Raw genomic sequence first — 18,881 nt, 5'->3', positions numbered from 1 at the left:
AGTATTACTAGACAGCTCTGTGAGTACAAGCATAGCCCTCTGAACACTGGGCTAAAACATGCTACTACTGGCAGTGTGAAAAGATTTAATCGCTTTGTTTTAGCAGGTGTACCACTGTTTTAAAAACCCACATCTACAGACTAATTTTGGTTGACAAAGAGTCTAAGTGAAGATGGACTGTTAGAGCTGTATAGAAGGCTCAGCAGCTGTAGCCAATTAGCATATTCTCTGATCTATGCATGTCAAATGAGGTAAAGTTACAACTCGGCCTGTGTAAACATTAGAAGAATCATTTCATTTAAAAAAATGTAACTACCGAACAAGTATTTTTTTTGACAATTGGTGAGTTTTATGGATTTAAACCATCTTAAAGGGATAGTAAAATTAAACAAATAAAACTTTTTTTTAAGGGAAGCAGCTTTCCCCCAATATATCATGCTCCTCGTCTGGTTTAGGTACAGAGTGCAGAGTAAGCATGACTCATAGACACAACAGACATGCTATTGCGAAACAAACCACTTTAGGATAAACTACAATTTTCCTTTGAGTTGAGAATAAATAGCAGGCTGAAGCAGCTTGCACAACATCAAAAACAAATATATATATATATATATATATATATATAAAATGACTAAACGTAATAGAGGTGTATTGCTTTACTTTGCCCTTGTGAATCAGTTTTTGGTTGTGAATGTCTCTTTCTTCATGTTTGACAAACAGGGAAAAACTTGGCAGGAAAACCAGGACAACCCTCCCCCCTTCTCATCCCTCTCCTCCCCCTCCTACACTCTCTCCTCCCCTTTTCTCTAAAATGTGATCATGTTCATTCAGAGCTCAGTCGCTCCGACCATCACACCTCCCTGTCCTTTGTCTCTGCTCACTCTTTGTCTCTCTGGCAGTCTCCCATCCATCCTTCTACCCATCCATCCACCCATCCATCCTTCCTCCTCCTCTCTCCCTGCCCATGTGAATAATGTCCAGTTTCAGGTTTCTCTCAGTCAATCTGCTTGGAGGCTCGCTGTTGCTGCTGCTGACTGCTGGTAAGTCTTTCAACTGTCTGACTGTTGCAGCTGTTCAACTTCCTGTTCTGGTGAAATAATTTTTCTGTTAACTGTAAGCTGACATGTTAACCACCTCTTCCTCTCCTCCTCCTCCTGCAACCACTGGAAGTCCTGCTCTATGTTTGTATGAGGATAACACAATCAGCCCACATGTTGACTTTAACACGTGCATATTTGTTTAAACTTATTTATTTAAAAAAAATTAACTGAACTTAAATCTGCAAAAGAAACTGCAGTTTTTTAAAAGTAAAAAAACTTTTAATTTCTAATATTTTTTTACTTTTAAAATGCAAATAATCCTCAGAGGTTTAAGTCTGATACTTTTTTTTAGTAAATAAGCAGCATACACAGAAAAACAAACCCATGTACTTTTTAGATATTGCGGCTTTTAATACAGTACATTTACTCTGTGGTATTACTGCCTCTACTTTAGCAAGAAAACATTCTTTTTCTTCTAGTGCTGCAGATTTCTGACTTGATTCCCATGTGAGATTAAACACAACATGGTCACTGCGACAGATTCTCTCCCATGTCTGTCATCTCACACTGGATATTTGTGGAAAATGCAGTAATTCTGCAAATATCCACTGCTCTGCAAGAGATTGTTGGTGTTTGCGTACATTTCAAGTCAAATCAGATGTAAATCTGACAGGACTTTGGGATCATGGAGCTGTGACAGCTGTTGAAGAGGAAAATCAGACAACCATAAAGATTAGCAAACACTAGCTGCAGAAAATGGAGGTTGTGTTTAGAAGCAATTAAACCTGCTGTAAATCCTGTTTTTTGTTTACTTCCTGCAGTTTTAAGGCCCACCTGGTAACGGTGATGTGTTCCACAAGTCCAAATTAAACCACTTTTTTTAAAAAAAGAAAAGAAAAACAGACCAGACGGCTGATCGGAGGTTTTATTTGATTTTGTTGCTTTACACTAATTTCACAGTTTAGTTTTTAATAATCAGTTTGTTAATCATAGCAAATCACAGTGTAGCAGTTGAAGCGCTTCTTCATGGATCATGTGACAGTTTCCCGATTGACTTCCTCTCTGGTTGGTGAAAGAGGGTCGTCATGGTTACAGGGATCAGCGTTGACTGTATAGGACAGATATGAACAGCTGTCTGTGGCGCCAGAATTCAACCAACTATGCTGGTTTTTACAGATCTGAATGACTTAACAGTCCCTGAACAGCACACTGCTTTCAGTTAATTCTTTTTTTTTTACTTAGTGTATTCAAGGTGAAAGTGTGTTTCAGTGTGTGTGTCAGTGAGTGTGTGTTAAACAGCTGGATTTTGTAAAGTTTCTCAAAGGATCATGTGACTTTGCCAACAAACACCCCCGCGCTGTAACAGACCCCCTCAGGCTTATATTTGCTTGACTTCCTGTCACTCTTCTCCTCTTCTTTTCCTCCTTTTCTATACTCTCCTTAACTTCCTCTCCTTCACCCTATTTTTCTTTGTCTCGTCCCTCCTTTCCCAACTTTGCTCCCTCATTTCCTTCTTTCTTTATTACTTCCCCCATCCTGGCTTTCCCAATTTCCTTTTCCCACACCTACCAACATTTTCTCTCATCTCTGTTTTTTCTTTCCTCTCATCATCCCGTCTATTTTAGTTTTTTCTTTATTCCCTACTCTTCTTTTTTTTCCCCATCTTCATTTGCCATTTTTCCCAGCTTCACCCACACAGAGTTTGATTGACAGATGATATCAACCATTGTGCTTGTGTATGTGTATCAGCTGGTTTTCATTTCCTCTGCAGTCACAAAGCTCTGTGATCGACAGGCCGTTAGAGATGACACACTTCCTATCTGATGATTTATTAGCAGCCCACCCCCTAATTTCCCATCAGTCCACCATATGATTGCATGAGAGTTTAGATCCCAGTGGGGACTTTAAAATGACAACACATGACCCGTGGGGACCTCATGTTCCCTTTTTTAATGGTTTAGACTAAGGGTTTTAAGGTTATTGTATAGGACTGCTTTATGTCTGTGTGTGTGTGTGTGTGTGTGTGTGTGTGTGTGTGTGTGTGTGTGTGTGTGTGTGTGGGTGTGTGGGTGTGTGTGCTTTATGTGTTTTGTTACTGCAGAGACATAGAAAAAAAATGATTGTATGTTACTCAAATCTCAGAAATCCTATCAAATTGACAGAAGCAATAAAGAGATGAGACCAAAAAATTCAGACCACCTGTCGTACAAAAACAGAGATAAACTGAGCAAGTCCTAAATCAGCTGAGTTGTGGACCCGACCATATCCAAGTGACCAAGCAGACCAGTCCTGACATTGGTCTGTATCCTCAGTGTTATTTATTCCATCAGAGTGTCACAGCTCATTTATATTCTTATTATTTGACACGATGATGGACACAAATCAGATCAGATTTTACAGATTAAAGACTGGAGATTATCACAGATTGACCTCATTTACAGTGTGTGTTTGTTTGGGTTTTTGAGGACCAGTTTGACCTCTGAGGACATATGTGGAAAAGTGAGGACATTTCCGCTTCATATGGACTTTTATTCAAATTTTTGTACACATAACATATGTTAAAAGGGCTTTTTGAAAATTCAGAGTGCTTTATGTGTGTATTGTAAAGGAGAAGCAGCGAGGAAGCTGCAGGAAGTAGTGTCAGGACTCACCTGCAGAGTCCAGCAGCTGTTTTTACTTTTGACTCTGAGTAGAAAGGCAGATGCATTTTGGCGTTGAATGATCAGAAGATATGTGTTTGTTTGTAGATATGATATTCATTTAGTGATCAAAAATAATGCTGTCATTAAAATGAAGCTCTCAGAATTTATCTAAGCTTAGAAATTTGTAAATGCTGCTGGTAATAACAAAAAAGCCTATTTCAAACCCTTATTTTATCACAGCTTTTGATCTTTTTTTTTCTCACCCATCAAAATTATATACTGCCAGAGAAACAAGCAACACAGTTTTCTCAAATTTATGAGATATCATTAGGATGCAGCTGCTTTAGATGAGGGTTAGAGAGCTGTAGACCAAACAGCAACATAAATTTTATGTGTTTACATTAATGTACACAGAAAATGCGATAAAAGCTAAATAAATCCTGTTGCTTGGGAGGAAAGAAACATCAGATGTCTCTGTGGTATTATCAGACACTAACAAGTTTGATAAATCTGAGTTACAATGTGAAACCATGAGGATGAGCAGAAACATTTTCCCAGGAAAAGACTCGGAGGGTTTGGACTCATGCAGCTGATGGATGTGAGGGAGGATGAGGATGGTCCACAGGGAGCAGCTTTCCCATCAGATTGTAACTGAGGGCTTTTCTCATCAGTTTTGCTCTTCAATCTTAAAACATCTCTATTCATATCTGAAGCTGTTTTCCGTCCACCTGATTCAGTTGGACTGACTGGAGAATTAACCCCACCTGCTGTTAATGTATTAACTCAGATTCAAGTAACAGCTGTGGACATGGAGGTAATTCCTAAAATATTCCATTTATTATACAGATTACATGATGTACAGAATTATGTTCAGGTGATGGTATGCACACAGGAAGAATATGATATAATATGATAAATACTATATTATATAGATATAAATATACCTTAATTGAACCTCTCTGGTGCTGGTTCTCCAAGAACTCGTTCAAAATATATGTGAGATAAAGATGGAAACCAGTTGATGTAAGGCTTCCTGGTTGTCTGAGTGAATCCCATGAAAATAAGTGTGCTGGAGGTTAACGCAATATTTTATTGCATGAAAAGGACCATTTAACTCCCACAAGGAGACATAAATTCTCCAAAACTGCTAGAACTAATCACCAGTTGCACGCAACAGGAGCCTCTAGAATGACAAAAAATTAGCACCTTTAGCATGACTAAAACACTCTAAAGATACAGTTCGTCCAACTGGAGGACCAGTAGAAACTCCTTAGGGACATCTAAAACCACACTAATGACCTCCACTAGCAAATAAAGGACTACTTTAACTTTCTAAATGGTCCACAAGAATACTCTACAGCAGCAGTAGAGCCACCTTAAGTCCACTACCTCCTTAAGGACCCGTTAATTTAATCAACGACAATTATGAGCACCCACATGGCCAAAACACTCATCTAAATCATCATCAGATCCACTTACCATACAATACACCTGTACAAAGAGCTTCTTAAAGACTGCAAAGAACTCCCTCAAGACCTTTCAAGGATATCTACAACCACAATTGTTAGAAGCCCTGATAGGACCAAAAGAAACTTTCAAAAGTCACCAGAACCTTCTAAAGTCCACAGAAACAAGAACGTCACCAGTTTGTTTATGTTAATAATAGTATTGATTTCCATTAGACTCTGGCTTACACTTTAGTTGTTACAGATTTGGATTCATTCATCAGTGTGAAAAGAAACGACTGAGCAATCCATGTTTACAAACCCATTTATCAGACTGCAGAACTGGAGGGCTCAGTTATGACTTACTGAGACCACACATCAACAGTGTGAAGCAGATATTTTGCTGCAAGACGAGAAGTTTATCTTGTCCAGACAAATGCAGGAACTCAGTCACAGTCAGCAGCTTCATTGTTGTTCTCTCTGAGTTCACACATTTTGACCTGAGTAGATCATTTTAAACTTTAACATCACCTCACGGTCACTGTGGTCACATTTGAGTTGTCAGTTCAGATGACTGTCATGTGTATGTTTGATATGATGGTTCAGTTCAGGTTAATAAAACAGCAGCTAGATGTTTGAACATGATTTGATTTCACAACACTATTGTTAAAAGATTTATGATAAGGCTAATGTTTGTTTGAGTACTGAAAGAACAATTAAGTCCTATGTTTACGCAATAAGCTAATGGATATTTTTATATTGCAACAGTTGTGAATTATGATGATCATGAACTTTGAGGGATTTTAAGCATTAAGAGAATTTATGAATGATTGCTTTTCTGTATTGTTTTCCAACCTTTACATGCTGAGTTAGTTTGCTCTAAGTTTCTACTAAGAATTCAGGCTTGTTAAAAATAAGTAAACGAACACAAATAAAGAGGAAAAAATATAGCTAAGCTACAATCAAACCAGGTAACCATCCTTTAGAAACTTTCAACACAAGTCAGTCCACTGTTAAAACTTTAATCCCAGTAAGACTATCTTCAGGCAAGAGAGGGTTGGCCTTGGGGGAACCCTAAAAAGTCTGACTGCTACCATGAGTAGAAAATAAAATTCTAACAAATATTTAGTACTATATAGACTAAAGTATTTAAAATTAGTTAATCAAATAAGTAAAAAATTAAAACCCTTTTTATATGTGTTACCCTTTTCCCAGTCAGTGCCCCTGCTGGTCTCTCACCAAAAATGTTTCCAGACACCCCTGGTGGTTAATTAAACAAAAGAGGAGCAAAAGTCAAAGTTAATCTCAATTGATCTATGAATTGATTAATTAATTAATTAATTAATAATTCCTTATTTTCATTGCACAAATCTCATACATCAAAATTCTTTACAAAGAACTGCATACATACTCAAACATTCACACTAATTCCCTTTAACACCGCCTCCCCATCCCTAAACACTAAAAATAGGCAATAAAAAAAACATTAACAAAATTAAAAGAAATAAAATAGACAATAACAGCAATAAATAGATTAAAAAAAAAAAAGGTAGTGCAAAATTGAGATAAAGTAAAAAAGTGCAAAATAATGTACTTTGCACTGAAGTGCCATAATTAATTTTTACTGTTAGTTGGTATGTATTGTATGTATTGTGTGGAGGGAACAGGCAGAGGAAAGGGTGGTCAGCATTCTGACTGCACCCGATAGAAACTGTTTGAGAGCCTGACAGTGTGGGCTTTTAATTGACTTGTTCCATGTCCCAGCGGGCAGCAACTTGAGCAGGTTGTGAAATGGGTGAGAGATCTTTTAAAAATAAAAGAAGCTCTGTTGCAACCTCTGTACTGGTAGATGTCATCGAGTGGGAGACCAAGGATATTCTGGGCTGTTTCCCTTACCCTGTGAAGAGCAGCTCTGTCAGCTGCAGAACAGTTTCCATACCAAGAAGTGATGGAATAGGCTAGAAAAATTTCCACTGTGCAATGATAGAAAGATTGTTGCAGGATTGGAGGCAGATGGACTTTCTTTAGCAATCTGAGGCAATAGAGTCTCTGTTGAGCCTTTTTTTTACAGCAGCAGCAGTGTTCCCAGACACTGTCAATATCAAGCTCATTGGTCTTTTTTATGTTTAGGACGAGGTTGTTATGAGAACACTATGCAGACAGTTTGTTCACTTCGTCTCTATAGGCAGCAGTGTTCCCATTTGAGATGCAGCCTACCACAGTTGTGTCTGCAACTTTTATTATCAGATTAGTAGGATGGTGTGGTGAGCAGTCATGAGTGTACAGGCTGCAGAGGAGCACTGAGGTGCTCCCGTACTGAGTTTCAGGGTCATCGAGGTGTGGGGACAGAGTCTCACAGTCTATGTGCATTCACTGGGAAAATCCGGGATCCACCCACAAAGATGCTTGCTGAGGTCAAGGTCCAGCATTTTTAATTGATCCCAGTAAAACCACATAAAACAGAACCTCTATTTATCTTTAGTGGAAACCTTCTTAAACAAGGTTAAACACGGAAAGGTAAACATCATTATCTTGAGGATTTATGCTCTTGGACAATGAAGATGTTCTGTGCCTGAAACTTCAGTATAAACTTCAATCAGTGTAAGACGTGCTCTCAGATATATAACAGAGTGCCGACTAAGTAGAATAGAAATATAGGCAGCATGCTGGAAAATCTCAAAAGAAGTTAGGAGTAAATGCTTTTTTCTCTTTTCCTCTCACATGCCACCCACCTGTGGAAAATCTAAAACAATTCCAAGGCTGCAGAGAACAACTTTAGTTCAGCCTCAGACTTTAGTTAGTAAGAGATTGAAACAAAAGTTAACCCTGATTATAACCCATCTGAACCTACTGTAAGTTTAAACAGCAACTCTCCAACACAAAATCTTAACAATAATCTTTTTTATTTAATCTAAAGAAGCTTAATCAGAATTGAAACCAGACACTGACATGTTGTTTGGACTGGTAGTTCAGGAACTTCATACTTTACAGCAACTACAACTCTGTTCAACTGTAAATTGAAAACATGTACAGACACTCTTTGAAGCACAGCCACACACTCCCCACAGTCTCTCCTCTCGGCTGATGGAAAAATAACTCTCATATTTTGCAGGCATGGAAAAATACAAATAAACAACATCTTAACAAAGCAGATCCGTTTGATAAATACATTTCAGTCCTTTGGTTTTTGGTGCCTCTGAACCCTCTGGTGTGTTTGCAGTTTGCTGTACTTGGACAAACACTAACAACACTGTGTTGCCCTTGCAGTTTGTGAGACTCAGTACTACGACAGCACGCTTCCTCCAGACTACGACTCCGACTACAATGCCACCTTCGAGTACAGCTTTTTCAGTAAGTCACACTCAAGCTCAGGAAAACTATAAATAACAGAAAGAAAAGAAAAATAAAGAAAAAGCAAAAATACACACACTTTTTTTAAAGAATGTCAAATGAAAAAAAATGGAGGTAAAATTCCAGCTGATGGATGTTCTGTTTTGTTTTCAGGTAACACCAGCAATGACGAACTGGAGAGGTTCAGTGAACAATTCAATGACACTGAGGAAGAAGAGGTAGATGAGACGAAAAAAGACAAAGGACGCCAGGAGGTGGTGACTGTTACAATGGCAACTACCAGACAAACTACACAGATGACCAGAGTCGATGTTCATGGTGCTGCATCACTTCCTGTTTTTCTGGTAAGACTTATTGATCAATTAAATATGTAGATTTCTGAACCACAGAAATCTTAATTAAACTGAGTTAAACTAAAATTAAACAATTTTTACCAGTGTCAACCCAGCATAAATTCTCATACTTAAATCATACACTGATCAAACCTTTTGAGCCACCCCTCATTTTTTATTTGTGTTTCTTATTTATCTGTAAATTCGTTGCACTTTTTGTTGCAATAACAATAATGTTCTATTCTATTCTTATATATAGGTAGAGTAACAAAGAATAGATGCCAGGATATACTTAAACATGCAAACATAAATGTAAATACAGTACAAAAGCCAAAAAACGCTTGTACAATTCTACTTTGGATGAGCTTGAAATCAAAGCTCATCAAAACAAGGTAACAAACCCCCATAGTTTAATACCTTCATTTATCATCACAACCTTGATGTTGACTTGTCAACAGTAATCTTCAGGAATAGTTCTTCAAGCTTTGTTTGAAGATTTTCCAAAGCTTTTTTTAGGATCATGGTAAGGTCCAGACTCTCTTTCAGTCCAATTCTTGTGTTATTTGGCATTCCTCAGCCTTGTGCTCATGTTTCCCATCTTAAAAGTGGCTTATTGACAGCCATCTTTCCATGGAGACCATGTCAGATGAGGCTTCGCCAGAAGTATTTTAAGACAATTACTTCATGCATCTCTCATGTTCTGTCAAGTTATTTACTAGATTATTTTTCAAATTCTTCATAAGGACATTACTTCATCTGCAGTAGTTTTTCTTTGTTAGTTTGTTTGTTAGTTTTAGGCCTGTTACTTTTTCTTTTGTCCCCCACTTGTCCAGTTTTATTAAAATTTTTTCAAGGACACACTGCATACAACGTTGAGATATGACAAGTTCTCAGCTAATATCTTTTTGAAAATGACCTTGTTGGTTGACAAAAACTTTTTTTTTTTTTTATCTCAAACTGTGTTATCATTGATTTCATATTATTTGTGTTTAGAACAAGCTGCTGACAACTACAATCTAAAGGATTTAGTTTAAGTTTGATAATCTTTTAAGTGAAGCATCAGTTCATCCATTGAATTTGGAGGCTTTTTTATGCTTCCATGATACATATGTAGGATAGACTCTGTACTTAAATCAAATACTCTTCAGATAGACAGTGGAACACGTACAAACCTTGGTTAATAGCTAAGTCATTTTAGCTTTTTGTGCCCAGGTTGCATGTGTGAATGCAACATTTACGTCCGCATTCTTGTGGAGATGATCCCTAACCCTAACCTACACATGTTGGAAAGCTAAGATTCTTGAAATTTGAAGGATGTAAACCTACAGACTACAATCATAACAATCATAATCATTTCAGACCAGTTGCCAATGCATTTTAACTTTGAAGTCATACTGCACTTCAGTAGTAGATGATACTGCAACAAAAATAGTCCTGTTATATCAGCAAGGGTCCAGTTAAAGTAGTGCAGTAAAATATTCGGTCAAATACAAACTGGTCTTGTATTCATAAAATTGTGTTTAACGCAAAACTTGCAGGATTTTGAGGGGATGATATCAGTGGAGATTTTTGTTGGAGAAGATGCATGCATACAGCAGCAATTACAGCTTCTCAGTCTTTTCTCCTTCTCTATATGTTTCTTTCCACTCACATCAATATAGTGAATAAGTCTAAATGTGAAATGAATTGACACAAAAACAGGGAGCTTCATCTGCCATTCTCAAAGTGTTGCAACTGCAGTGCAACTATATCTACAGGGTACATTTTGCTTTATGTCCTGCCTCCAGTGTGTGCTCTACCAGACACCAGTTAATCTGTCAGAGTACATCTCCATTAGTCAATCTCTATCAGTAAAGTGCATGTGTGAGGAGCTATTGTTAAGAACCCATTTTTTAAAATATACTCCAGAAACTGTGAAAATGCCTTACACAGTTCCATAGCTCTATAAAACCCCTTTAAACTTATTAACCCAAACTTAAACCTCAGAGAAATTTAATTTAATCTCTAACAAAGTTAAGTAAATGCTGAAATTTAGTTAAAGTGCCATGCATAACCCTGACTTCAACCATAGTTAGACCTGTTTTACATGAAACCAGAGTTACTTGTGTTCATTTTAAGCTGAATTCTTTGAGGACACAGTGAAGAGGTTCCAACCTTAAATCCAGTTGAGCCCATCACGTCTTCTCTCGGTTGTTTTGAACTAAGGAGCAGAAACATGATGAACCACAGGAACAGATGATCTGGATCAAAGCTGCATTCTGTCAGATGTTATTTATAAAAGTGCTGATTCAGCAGCTGTGAGCAGGTGGCTTCTGTTAACAGTCGGAGTCCATCTGCTTTCTGTAAGTGCAGATCTGATCTCTGCCAGCATCAACGAACATGACACTCCTTGTGTTGGAGAAACAAAAACAAAAGATAGGTTGCAACATAGACAGAGAGTCAAAGTTAAAAATACAAACCTCAAACACAAAAAAAATTGAGAATAATTGATTAAAAACAAAAGAAAGGCTGAATAAAAGAAGAGAAAATAAAATAAAAAATGTTATTAAATGTACAAAATTCTGCTAATGCTTTATCATGTTTTAAATATCCAGAAAAAGGATTGAACTTGTTGCTGACCTATGGTCTAAAGTTTATGAGCTTTCTGGGTTGAATCATTCCGGTATTCCCAATGTCTCATAGGTAGTGGAGTCTCACTGTTCAATTACTAGAGCAACCACCATGAATTCCTCCAAGCTAGATTCCATCACTGAAGAAGAAGCGCCTTCAAGAACTGTTGTTTGTCTTTGTGTTCAAACCTCAGACATGGAGTTTTAATTCTCTATAAGCACGCCTTCCCAACAATATCCTGTATTTGTTTCTTTTTTATGGTTTCAATTCAAAACCAAAATGTCTGCAGTCTGTCACAGTCCAGCTAAAGAACACAGGCTGGATTCACCACAAGTAGTCTGTCCAGAATGTCCTGGCTGGTTTTGTTCCAGAACATACTCTCATAGTCTACAATATGAGCACATCTGTAAACCTGAATAGATATCTGAGGAATGTTTGGTTAATTACTTGCATCAAACCAGATGAACTGACCTTACAACTCAACAAGTTAATAACAAATGTCAGAAATTGAATAAATATGTTTATGAAGCTGTAATAGAAATTTACATCAGTCTGCCACCAGGGGGTGCACTCCCAGCATGTACTATGAAAAGATTTTCTGTCTCTTTTTTCCATCTTTGAAAAATGTTTATAAGGTAGTACCTCTCAGTGAGGTTTTATTAACTTGATTTGTTGTCTTCATTAGCTGCATGACTGCTCAGCCCTTAACACAGTCTCTCGAACCAGATTTCTGTGTGATACCAGCATCTTATCACTTGTAGGTCTGCATCAACTGATCGTGTATTTGTTATTTACTGTCTACAGGAACTCAGGATGCTGGTCTGGACTCTAATGATCCTGATGGTCCTGAACACACAGCAGCTGTGACACACACTACTGTGAGCACACACACAATCACACTCAGCAGGTGAGGCTTAGACATGATAAACATGTAGAGAAAATCATCAGAAGATACATGATCAATTGGGAGTAGAAGTAAATGTTTTTAGGTTTGGGGGTACTCTGTTGCTTTTGTAAATACAGCCCAGATCATCTCAACCTGTATCATCATCCTTCTTTAGCCTTCTCTTTAGTCTTCCAGGTCACAGTAGCCCAGTATATTTTAATAGAAAGCAGCTGTTGTACCTCTCATCCAAAATGCTTCCACCCACTGAGCAGGGAGTTGTGGTGAAATTTATTATTTAAAGTGGTTCAACCATGACTTTCTTGTTTAACTTTTTTCAATCTTCTCTCAAAGTATTTCTCTTTTCTTTCCAGAATGTGTTGCCCATACCTGAGTGATTCTGATCTTCTCTAAAGCCTTAAGCACAGAACCACTCAGAACTAAAAGCACTTTTACGATAAGGGAAAACATCTTCATGAACTAAAAGAACAAAAAATATCTAGTTGCTTTTTTATTTACACTCAACATAGCTCTGATTCGGATAGAGTGAAACCTAAATCTGCTTGTTAGAATCTCATTCAGTACGCTTACATGCGTTGTTAAATTGAATTCAGCAGATTGGGACATGCTGTCCCATGTTTTTCCTCTGTTATTACCAACTTCATTTTCTACTTCTGGGTTAAAAAAAAAGCCCAGGAACTCTAGAGTGTGTCAAGAGCAGCCAGCCCAGCTTTTTTTTATAGTTTTAAGATAGATTATTATTTTAAAAGAGATGTAGAGCTACTTAATCTGAGATGTTGGAAACTTTCACAAAGGTCTCACACCTTTTTACTTTGTTTCAGCTCAGGTTTGTTTCAGATCATCAGAATGAAAAAAAGGGGATAGAAATGTTAAATCAGTCTAAACCTTGTCCCGAAAATGAGGAGCAGTTTACTCCTCTTAACATCTGCTTTTAGTTCTCTGAAAATAAAGAGCATTAATGTCTGTAAATCAGGAAAAGGCTATAACAAGATTAAAAAGTATGGTGTGAAGTTGTTTCCTCAGTTAATGAGCTAACTGAACAATGGCAGCTTACAGAAACCGTGGAAGTTGAAGTCAGAAAGATCTGGAAAACCTACAAAAACATCCGATTGTAGGATTGCTAGAAAGACAAGTACAGGCGTGTTTTTGATCGCAGATGATCTTGAAGATAAAACAAACTTTGGACATGTGGTGCATTGTTCTACTGCAGCCACACCTGCACAAACATGACTTTAAGGGAACCTTTCCCGCATATTCACTGAGATTCTGACCCAAAAGTTTACAGAGACAAAGGCTGACCCAAAGAGAAACTCCATCTTCAAACTGATGCACACAGACCTGATTCCACATTATATAATTTGCAATATTTGTATTAAATAAAAAAAACAGAAGAACTGAAATTGGACATTTAAATAGATAATTTTAGTCAAATTTAAAGGGCAAGAATACATGTTTTATGTTCTAAAAAACACCTATATGCCTTTAAATAAAACCCAGACAACACAATATGACAGGCAACATCTGTTTAATGCTGCTCTGGTGCTTTCAGTCAAATCACATAACTTTCTTTATCCAGACGATTCAGTTGCTTACGTATCATTTCAAGTCTTTGTCTGCACAAACCCTCAGAAAAGCTGCAAATGTTTTCTCTCGGATCCTGATAACTTTGTGACCCATGAGGTAATTTTCTTGTGTTTGGCTGGACTGCAGACATAATGCTGGATTACATGTGGAAAGTGAAAGGATTTTCTAAATGCTTTTCTCTGTTTAATTAGTTCATTTTAAACTTTCTCCATTACATCCTTTGACAGATTCACTTTCTCTGCTGCTCCTGACATTTAGAGTACAAATCAGATAAAAGCTGCTGAATAAAAACTGACAGACAAAAGTTAGTCTACTGTCAGGATAAAAGCCTTTTGTCCACTATTATGCTGAGCTGAAGCCTAATTAGACATTTTGTTCATGGGTCACACTTGGCCAATGAGGTGCACAAGTCATTCTTCTCCCTCTGACTTTTTTCCCCAAACAAGCTGAAATGCTGAGTACAATTTCAGCTAGAAACATAATGTAATGAATTACTGATTATTTAAACCATATTACATTACATCATTACATTTGAGACAGCCTATTGAGGACTTATGAAAGTGAACATAAACTGTTAATATAGCAGCTGGTATATATGCTTTTTTGGTTACAAATAAACTCTTTGTGCTGTTTCACAAAGCAGACATGTCACATATAATCAATGCCAAATGTGGTTTAGCATTTAACCCTATTCCTCACATTCAAACTGAGTTTTTGGCCATTAAAAACAAGTTGCTTGTTGATTTCTTTCGGGAACAGAGGCATCAGTATTTTAGTGGAGGTCACCGTTGCATAATTTAACACAGAATCTGCTACAGAGCAGTTCAGCTCCCAGACTCTGTTACTACAGAGAATTGCTGTTATAACACATGCAGAGTGAGCGATGTTTGACATGGTGTTGTTAAAATAATTAAGACCTGACATGAAAAGTAAGCCCTCATTATTGCAGTATGATTTACACTACTGCGCCTCCATGCTATTATGGATCCTGGGTTTAAAACTGTTTTCTCATAACAAACAGGGTGGTTTCTAATTTTTTTTTACTTCCCTCCAGTCCATCTGTTTGGACTGTATTTTGTTAATATTACATGTATTTTATTATTTTATTTTATTTTTTGTAAATGGTAATGACAGATGCCCCCTCACCAAGTCTGGTTTTGCTGAATGTCTCTTCCTGTTAAGACGGAGTTCCTCTTTTTTATTTTTGCTCATTATTTATGTGATTGTGCATGCGCAGGATGGGGGATTGAATCAAAGTAAAGATGATGAGATGTGTTCATTTAGTTAGCAAGACAATGCTTTACTTTTTACTTTTGCTGTGAACTGATGTTGTATAAATTAAACTGAATTGAAATATTTTGAACTCACATTTATGGATACAGTTCTGATCTGTGTTCGCTAACAATGGATTTCTGTTTTTAATTAAGTTCTGTGGTGGAGAGAAATAAGACTTAATTAATTCTGTTTTGTTGATTTCTTCTAAAACCCTTAAAATTAGCTGAAAACTTGGTCAAATCTTTTGGCTTGACCTAGTCAGTGTCTTTATTGATTCATTTATGTTTTCCAGCTGTTGGCAGGTCTCTTGGATCATCTTACCTGTGGTGGGGCCTCAGCAGAGACTGAAATCCCTTCACCCTCCTGAACATGGCTGGCTCTGGCAGCAGCATGACAACAAGTGGACCTCAGCCAATCACAGAACTTGTCAGCAGAGTTCTGAACTTGCATCATAAAAATATGAACTTCATCACAAATTCAATCATTTAAGAGAAAAATCTGTCACAGTCTGAATATGTGAGTCTGGAAGACCAGGACCAAGATCTTCTCCGCATGGTTATACTTTACGATATGCTGGGAATCTAAACAAGTATGAATGTTTATTAACGCCAAACCTGCTGAGTTAACCAGTCACCTAGAAATAACAATTGCATTTGAAGCAGCAAACGTGCTTCAAAGGAAAGAGATCAGGAAGTTACATGGCATAACATATTTAAAAATTATCCCAAATGTTTCACCTAAATACTCACTCTTACAGTTCTGCCCCAAGACCAAAAAGCAATTGTTAAACAAGCGTTTTAATTTAATTTGACCTCCATTGTTAATTAATTTTTTTTTCTCAAATAATTACAAAGAAAGCCTGAAACCTAGTCGTATTATTATTATTATTATTATTATTATTATTATTATTATTATTATTATTATTATTATTATTATTATTATTATTATTGTTGTTGTTCTATTTCATAGATGATCCAAAGGCCTATAACTAATTATGAATAATTATAATTTTCACCATAATAAACATATTTGTAAGTGTAAATTATTTTACACTTGACCAGGTGGTCAAATGTAAAATAATTTACTATAACTATCAAATACACAATATGTTTTTTCCCTCCTGAACCAAAGAGCTTCTGTTAGATCTGGATGTAAACGGGTTTCTAGTAATCCAGAACATTTATGTTCTCCAACCTCATCTTATACAGTGAGGCGACTCATCGATGGTAATTCTATTACACTTGAACACAAATATGAAAAGAAAAAGAAACATATGAAGTTAACTTGTGGCAGAGCAGAATCAGACAGTAATGAGAATAAATATTATACTGATAAAAGTTAAATTTAATTTTTTGGTAATAAGACTCATTCATTGACTAAAAAGTCCAGTTTAAAAGATTAATTTAAAAACAGAAGTATCTTTAGAAGAAATATTTTTTATTTCCAGGCTAATTCCCGAACTGAACAATTTTTTTTATCCTCTAATGTTAAAAAAGATGCTGTTCATAGAGATAAAGACATGAGCAAGCTGACGTCACCTCAGATCACCTGAACCCTCCTGTTGTGTCTGTAGGACTCTGTTTCTTTATTATAAATGTCACTTCACCACAGTTTAGTTCACATCAGTTTTTATCCCCAGTTTTACTGTGAATCAAACACCAGCACTTTGTCAACAAGCAGCACTTATCTGTTTATGTCAGTTATAGCTTGAAATGAAGAGACAGAGGAGAGGATGAAAATGTTAAAAAGGACAAATGATCCCCCAACAAACCATTTAACCTATATTTGTAGGCAGTCAACACTGCACCCTGTTGAATTGAATTTAAATAAATATAAAGCTGGAAATAAGCAATAGTGCTGCCTCCATCTAGTAAATGTTGCTTTGGAGGTGATTAATGCATCAAATTGTGTTTAGAAAGTTTATTTTTAATCCTGCTAGACTCAACACACGAGCAGCATCCAGAGACATGAAAACAAGAAAAACAAAAGAAAATGAAAAAACAATTAGTGGGCTTTTAAAACAGCCAGAACAGATGTTTATATGCTTTAATGTTTATATTCTGTCTTTTCCAATAAAACATAGAAAACTTAAAGCTGCCTCTTCTTCATTATTGAATACACCAGATATGGTCTGCACACACAAACTATGGCTTAAGAAAAAGCAAATGTGACTCATTTTTCAAATAAAATAACATTTCATGTTTTTGAAAGAAGAGAACAAGGTTAGATTTTGGTTTTACTTTGCGATCATCTGTTTGAAAAGCGTTGTAGAAGAACCCAGACCACAGCACTACCCTTAAGCAAGATAAGATAAAACCTCAATTATCCTGATGGAAACTCTAGCCTCAATGCTTGCCCCAACCTACAATAAAATACAAAACAAATAAATCACAGAATAAAAAATGCTCCCTCTGTCTAGATAGATACTTTTCCCCTCCAACTTACTTCTGTTTAAACTTAGTGAACTGATGACTTGTCAAGACATTCAAGGATTCATGGGAGGATTGAAATAAATTTACTGTCCAGATCTTCTAGCTGTTACCTTGATGACCTTGTATTCATCTTTTCAGACACAAGAGCAAGACATATTATCACCTCTAAGGCAGTTATATTCTACAAACAACTTGAATATTACATTACATTATGACTTTGAGCAAAATAATTACAGACACCATCAAAACGGCTTCGTACAGATGAGTTTCTTGTTTTGATAAATCATTATTGCCTTTAAAGCTTCACCTTCACGTGAGGAAATTCAGAGCTGATTCCTAACAGGCACTGACTCTTAATGTTTCTGTCTTTAATTCACATTGTGATATTATAAACTAAGCGTGCGTGACACCCCCAAGTGTCTTCAAGATGCCCTGAGGCTTCATACGTTAAAGGTTTATTTCTGGTGACCTTGTTAGATAGTTTGTTGTATGACGAAGCTCGAAGTTTTGATTGTGATCGAAGGTGTCTGTTTACAAGAATTAGTCCATCAATGTCAAAACTCACAACGAATGCTGACAAAAACTGGAAGGAAGACGTGATGGATGCCTCAAGCTGTGCAGTTATTTCAGTTCAGAGGGATTTTGCACGACAACATAAACCTCAAACCCATCCACTGGTAAATGTCAGATTATTTATCTGAGTTTATAGTTTTTGTTATCACAGAAAAGAGCATCTCTACAGTTATGAGGAGAAACGAAGAACTTCAAACCAGTTTTAAACCTGCTGGGGGAAACCATATGAATGAATTTACACCAAAAATGATCTGATACAGAACTGCTGTCCTGATGCAGATGTCTTTCTATCCGTGAATGCTCCAAACAGAGCAGAAATGTCTTTTCATTCATTCAGCTTTATTTACTTATTTAATGCTTATATGTCCTCAGAGTGCAGAAGGTTCTTCCTCTGCAGAAATTACTTCCTCATGAGATGTCCTCTGAATAAAGAAGCTTCATCTTCAAGCAAAAATACAGCGATGTCTTCTTCATACTGAAATCTCTTTTATATGCAGGATGTCTTCTTGTTGTAAAAATGTCTCCCTAATGTAAAAGTGTAATTTTCTTGCATAAATGACCTTGTAACAGACGTATCCGACTCACTCCTAGGACACAAATGTTTTGTTAATGTAGCAGGGTCATCTTCAGGCAGAAATGTTGCTTAAAACAGAAATGTCCTTCTAAGACACATTTGTCCTTCTAAAGCACAAA

General features: G+C 36.7%; 1 protein-coding gene across 2 annotated transcripts; it reads left to right on the top strand.

Moving 5' to 3' along the window:
* Nucleotides 1-824: 824 nt before the first annotated feature.
* si:ch211-191i18.2 (uncharacterized protein LOC564095 homolog) lies at nucleotides 825-17,157 on the top strand. 2 transcript variants are annotated; one of them, XM_041967124.1, is made up of 5 exons: nucleotides 825-1,040; nucleotides 8,395-8,478; nucleotides 8,632-8,822; nucleotides 12,225-12,298; nucleotides 15,476-17,157. In XM_041967124.1, the coding sequence occupies exons 1-4, from the start codon at nucleotides 974-976 to the stop codon at nucleotides 12,285-12,287; spliced, it is 405 nt and encodes a 134-aa protein (XP_041823058.1). In that variant the 5' UTR covers nucleotides 825-973; the 3' UTR covers nucleotides 12,288-12,298; nucleotides 15,476-17,157. The 2 variants fall into 2 exon arrangements, with proteins under 2 accessions (XP_041823058.1, XP_041823057.1); XM_041967123.1 differs by having other exon boundaries at nucleotides 12,225-12,327.
* The last annotated feature ends 1,724 nt before the right edge of the window (nucleotides 17,158-18,881 follow it).

This window comes from Melanotaenia boesemani, chromosome 17 (genome assembly GCF_017639745.1).
Source record: "Melanotaenia boesemani isolate fMelBoe1 chromosome 17, fMelBoe1.pri, whole genome shotgun sequence".
In the NCBI taxonomy this organism is placed as follows: Eukaryota; Metazoa; Chordata; class Actinopteri; order Atheriniformes; family Melanotaeniidae; genus Melanotaenia; species Melanotaenia boesemani.
Note: the sequence above shows the minus strand (reverse complement) of the source record. Positions and strands in the feature narration are given on the sequence as shown.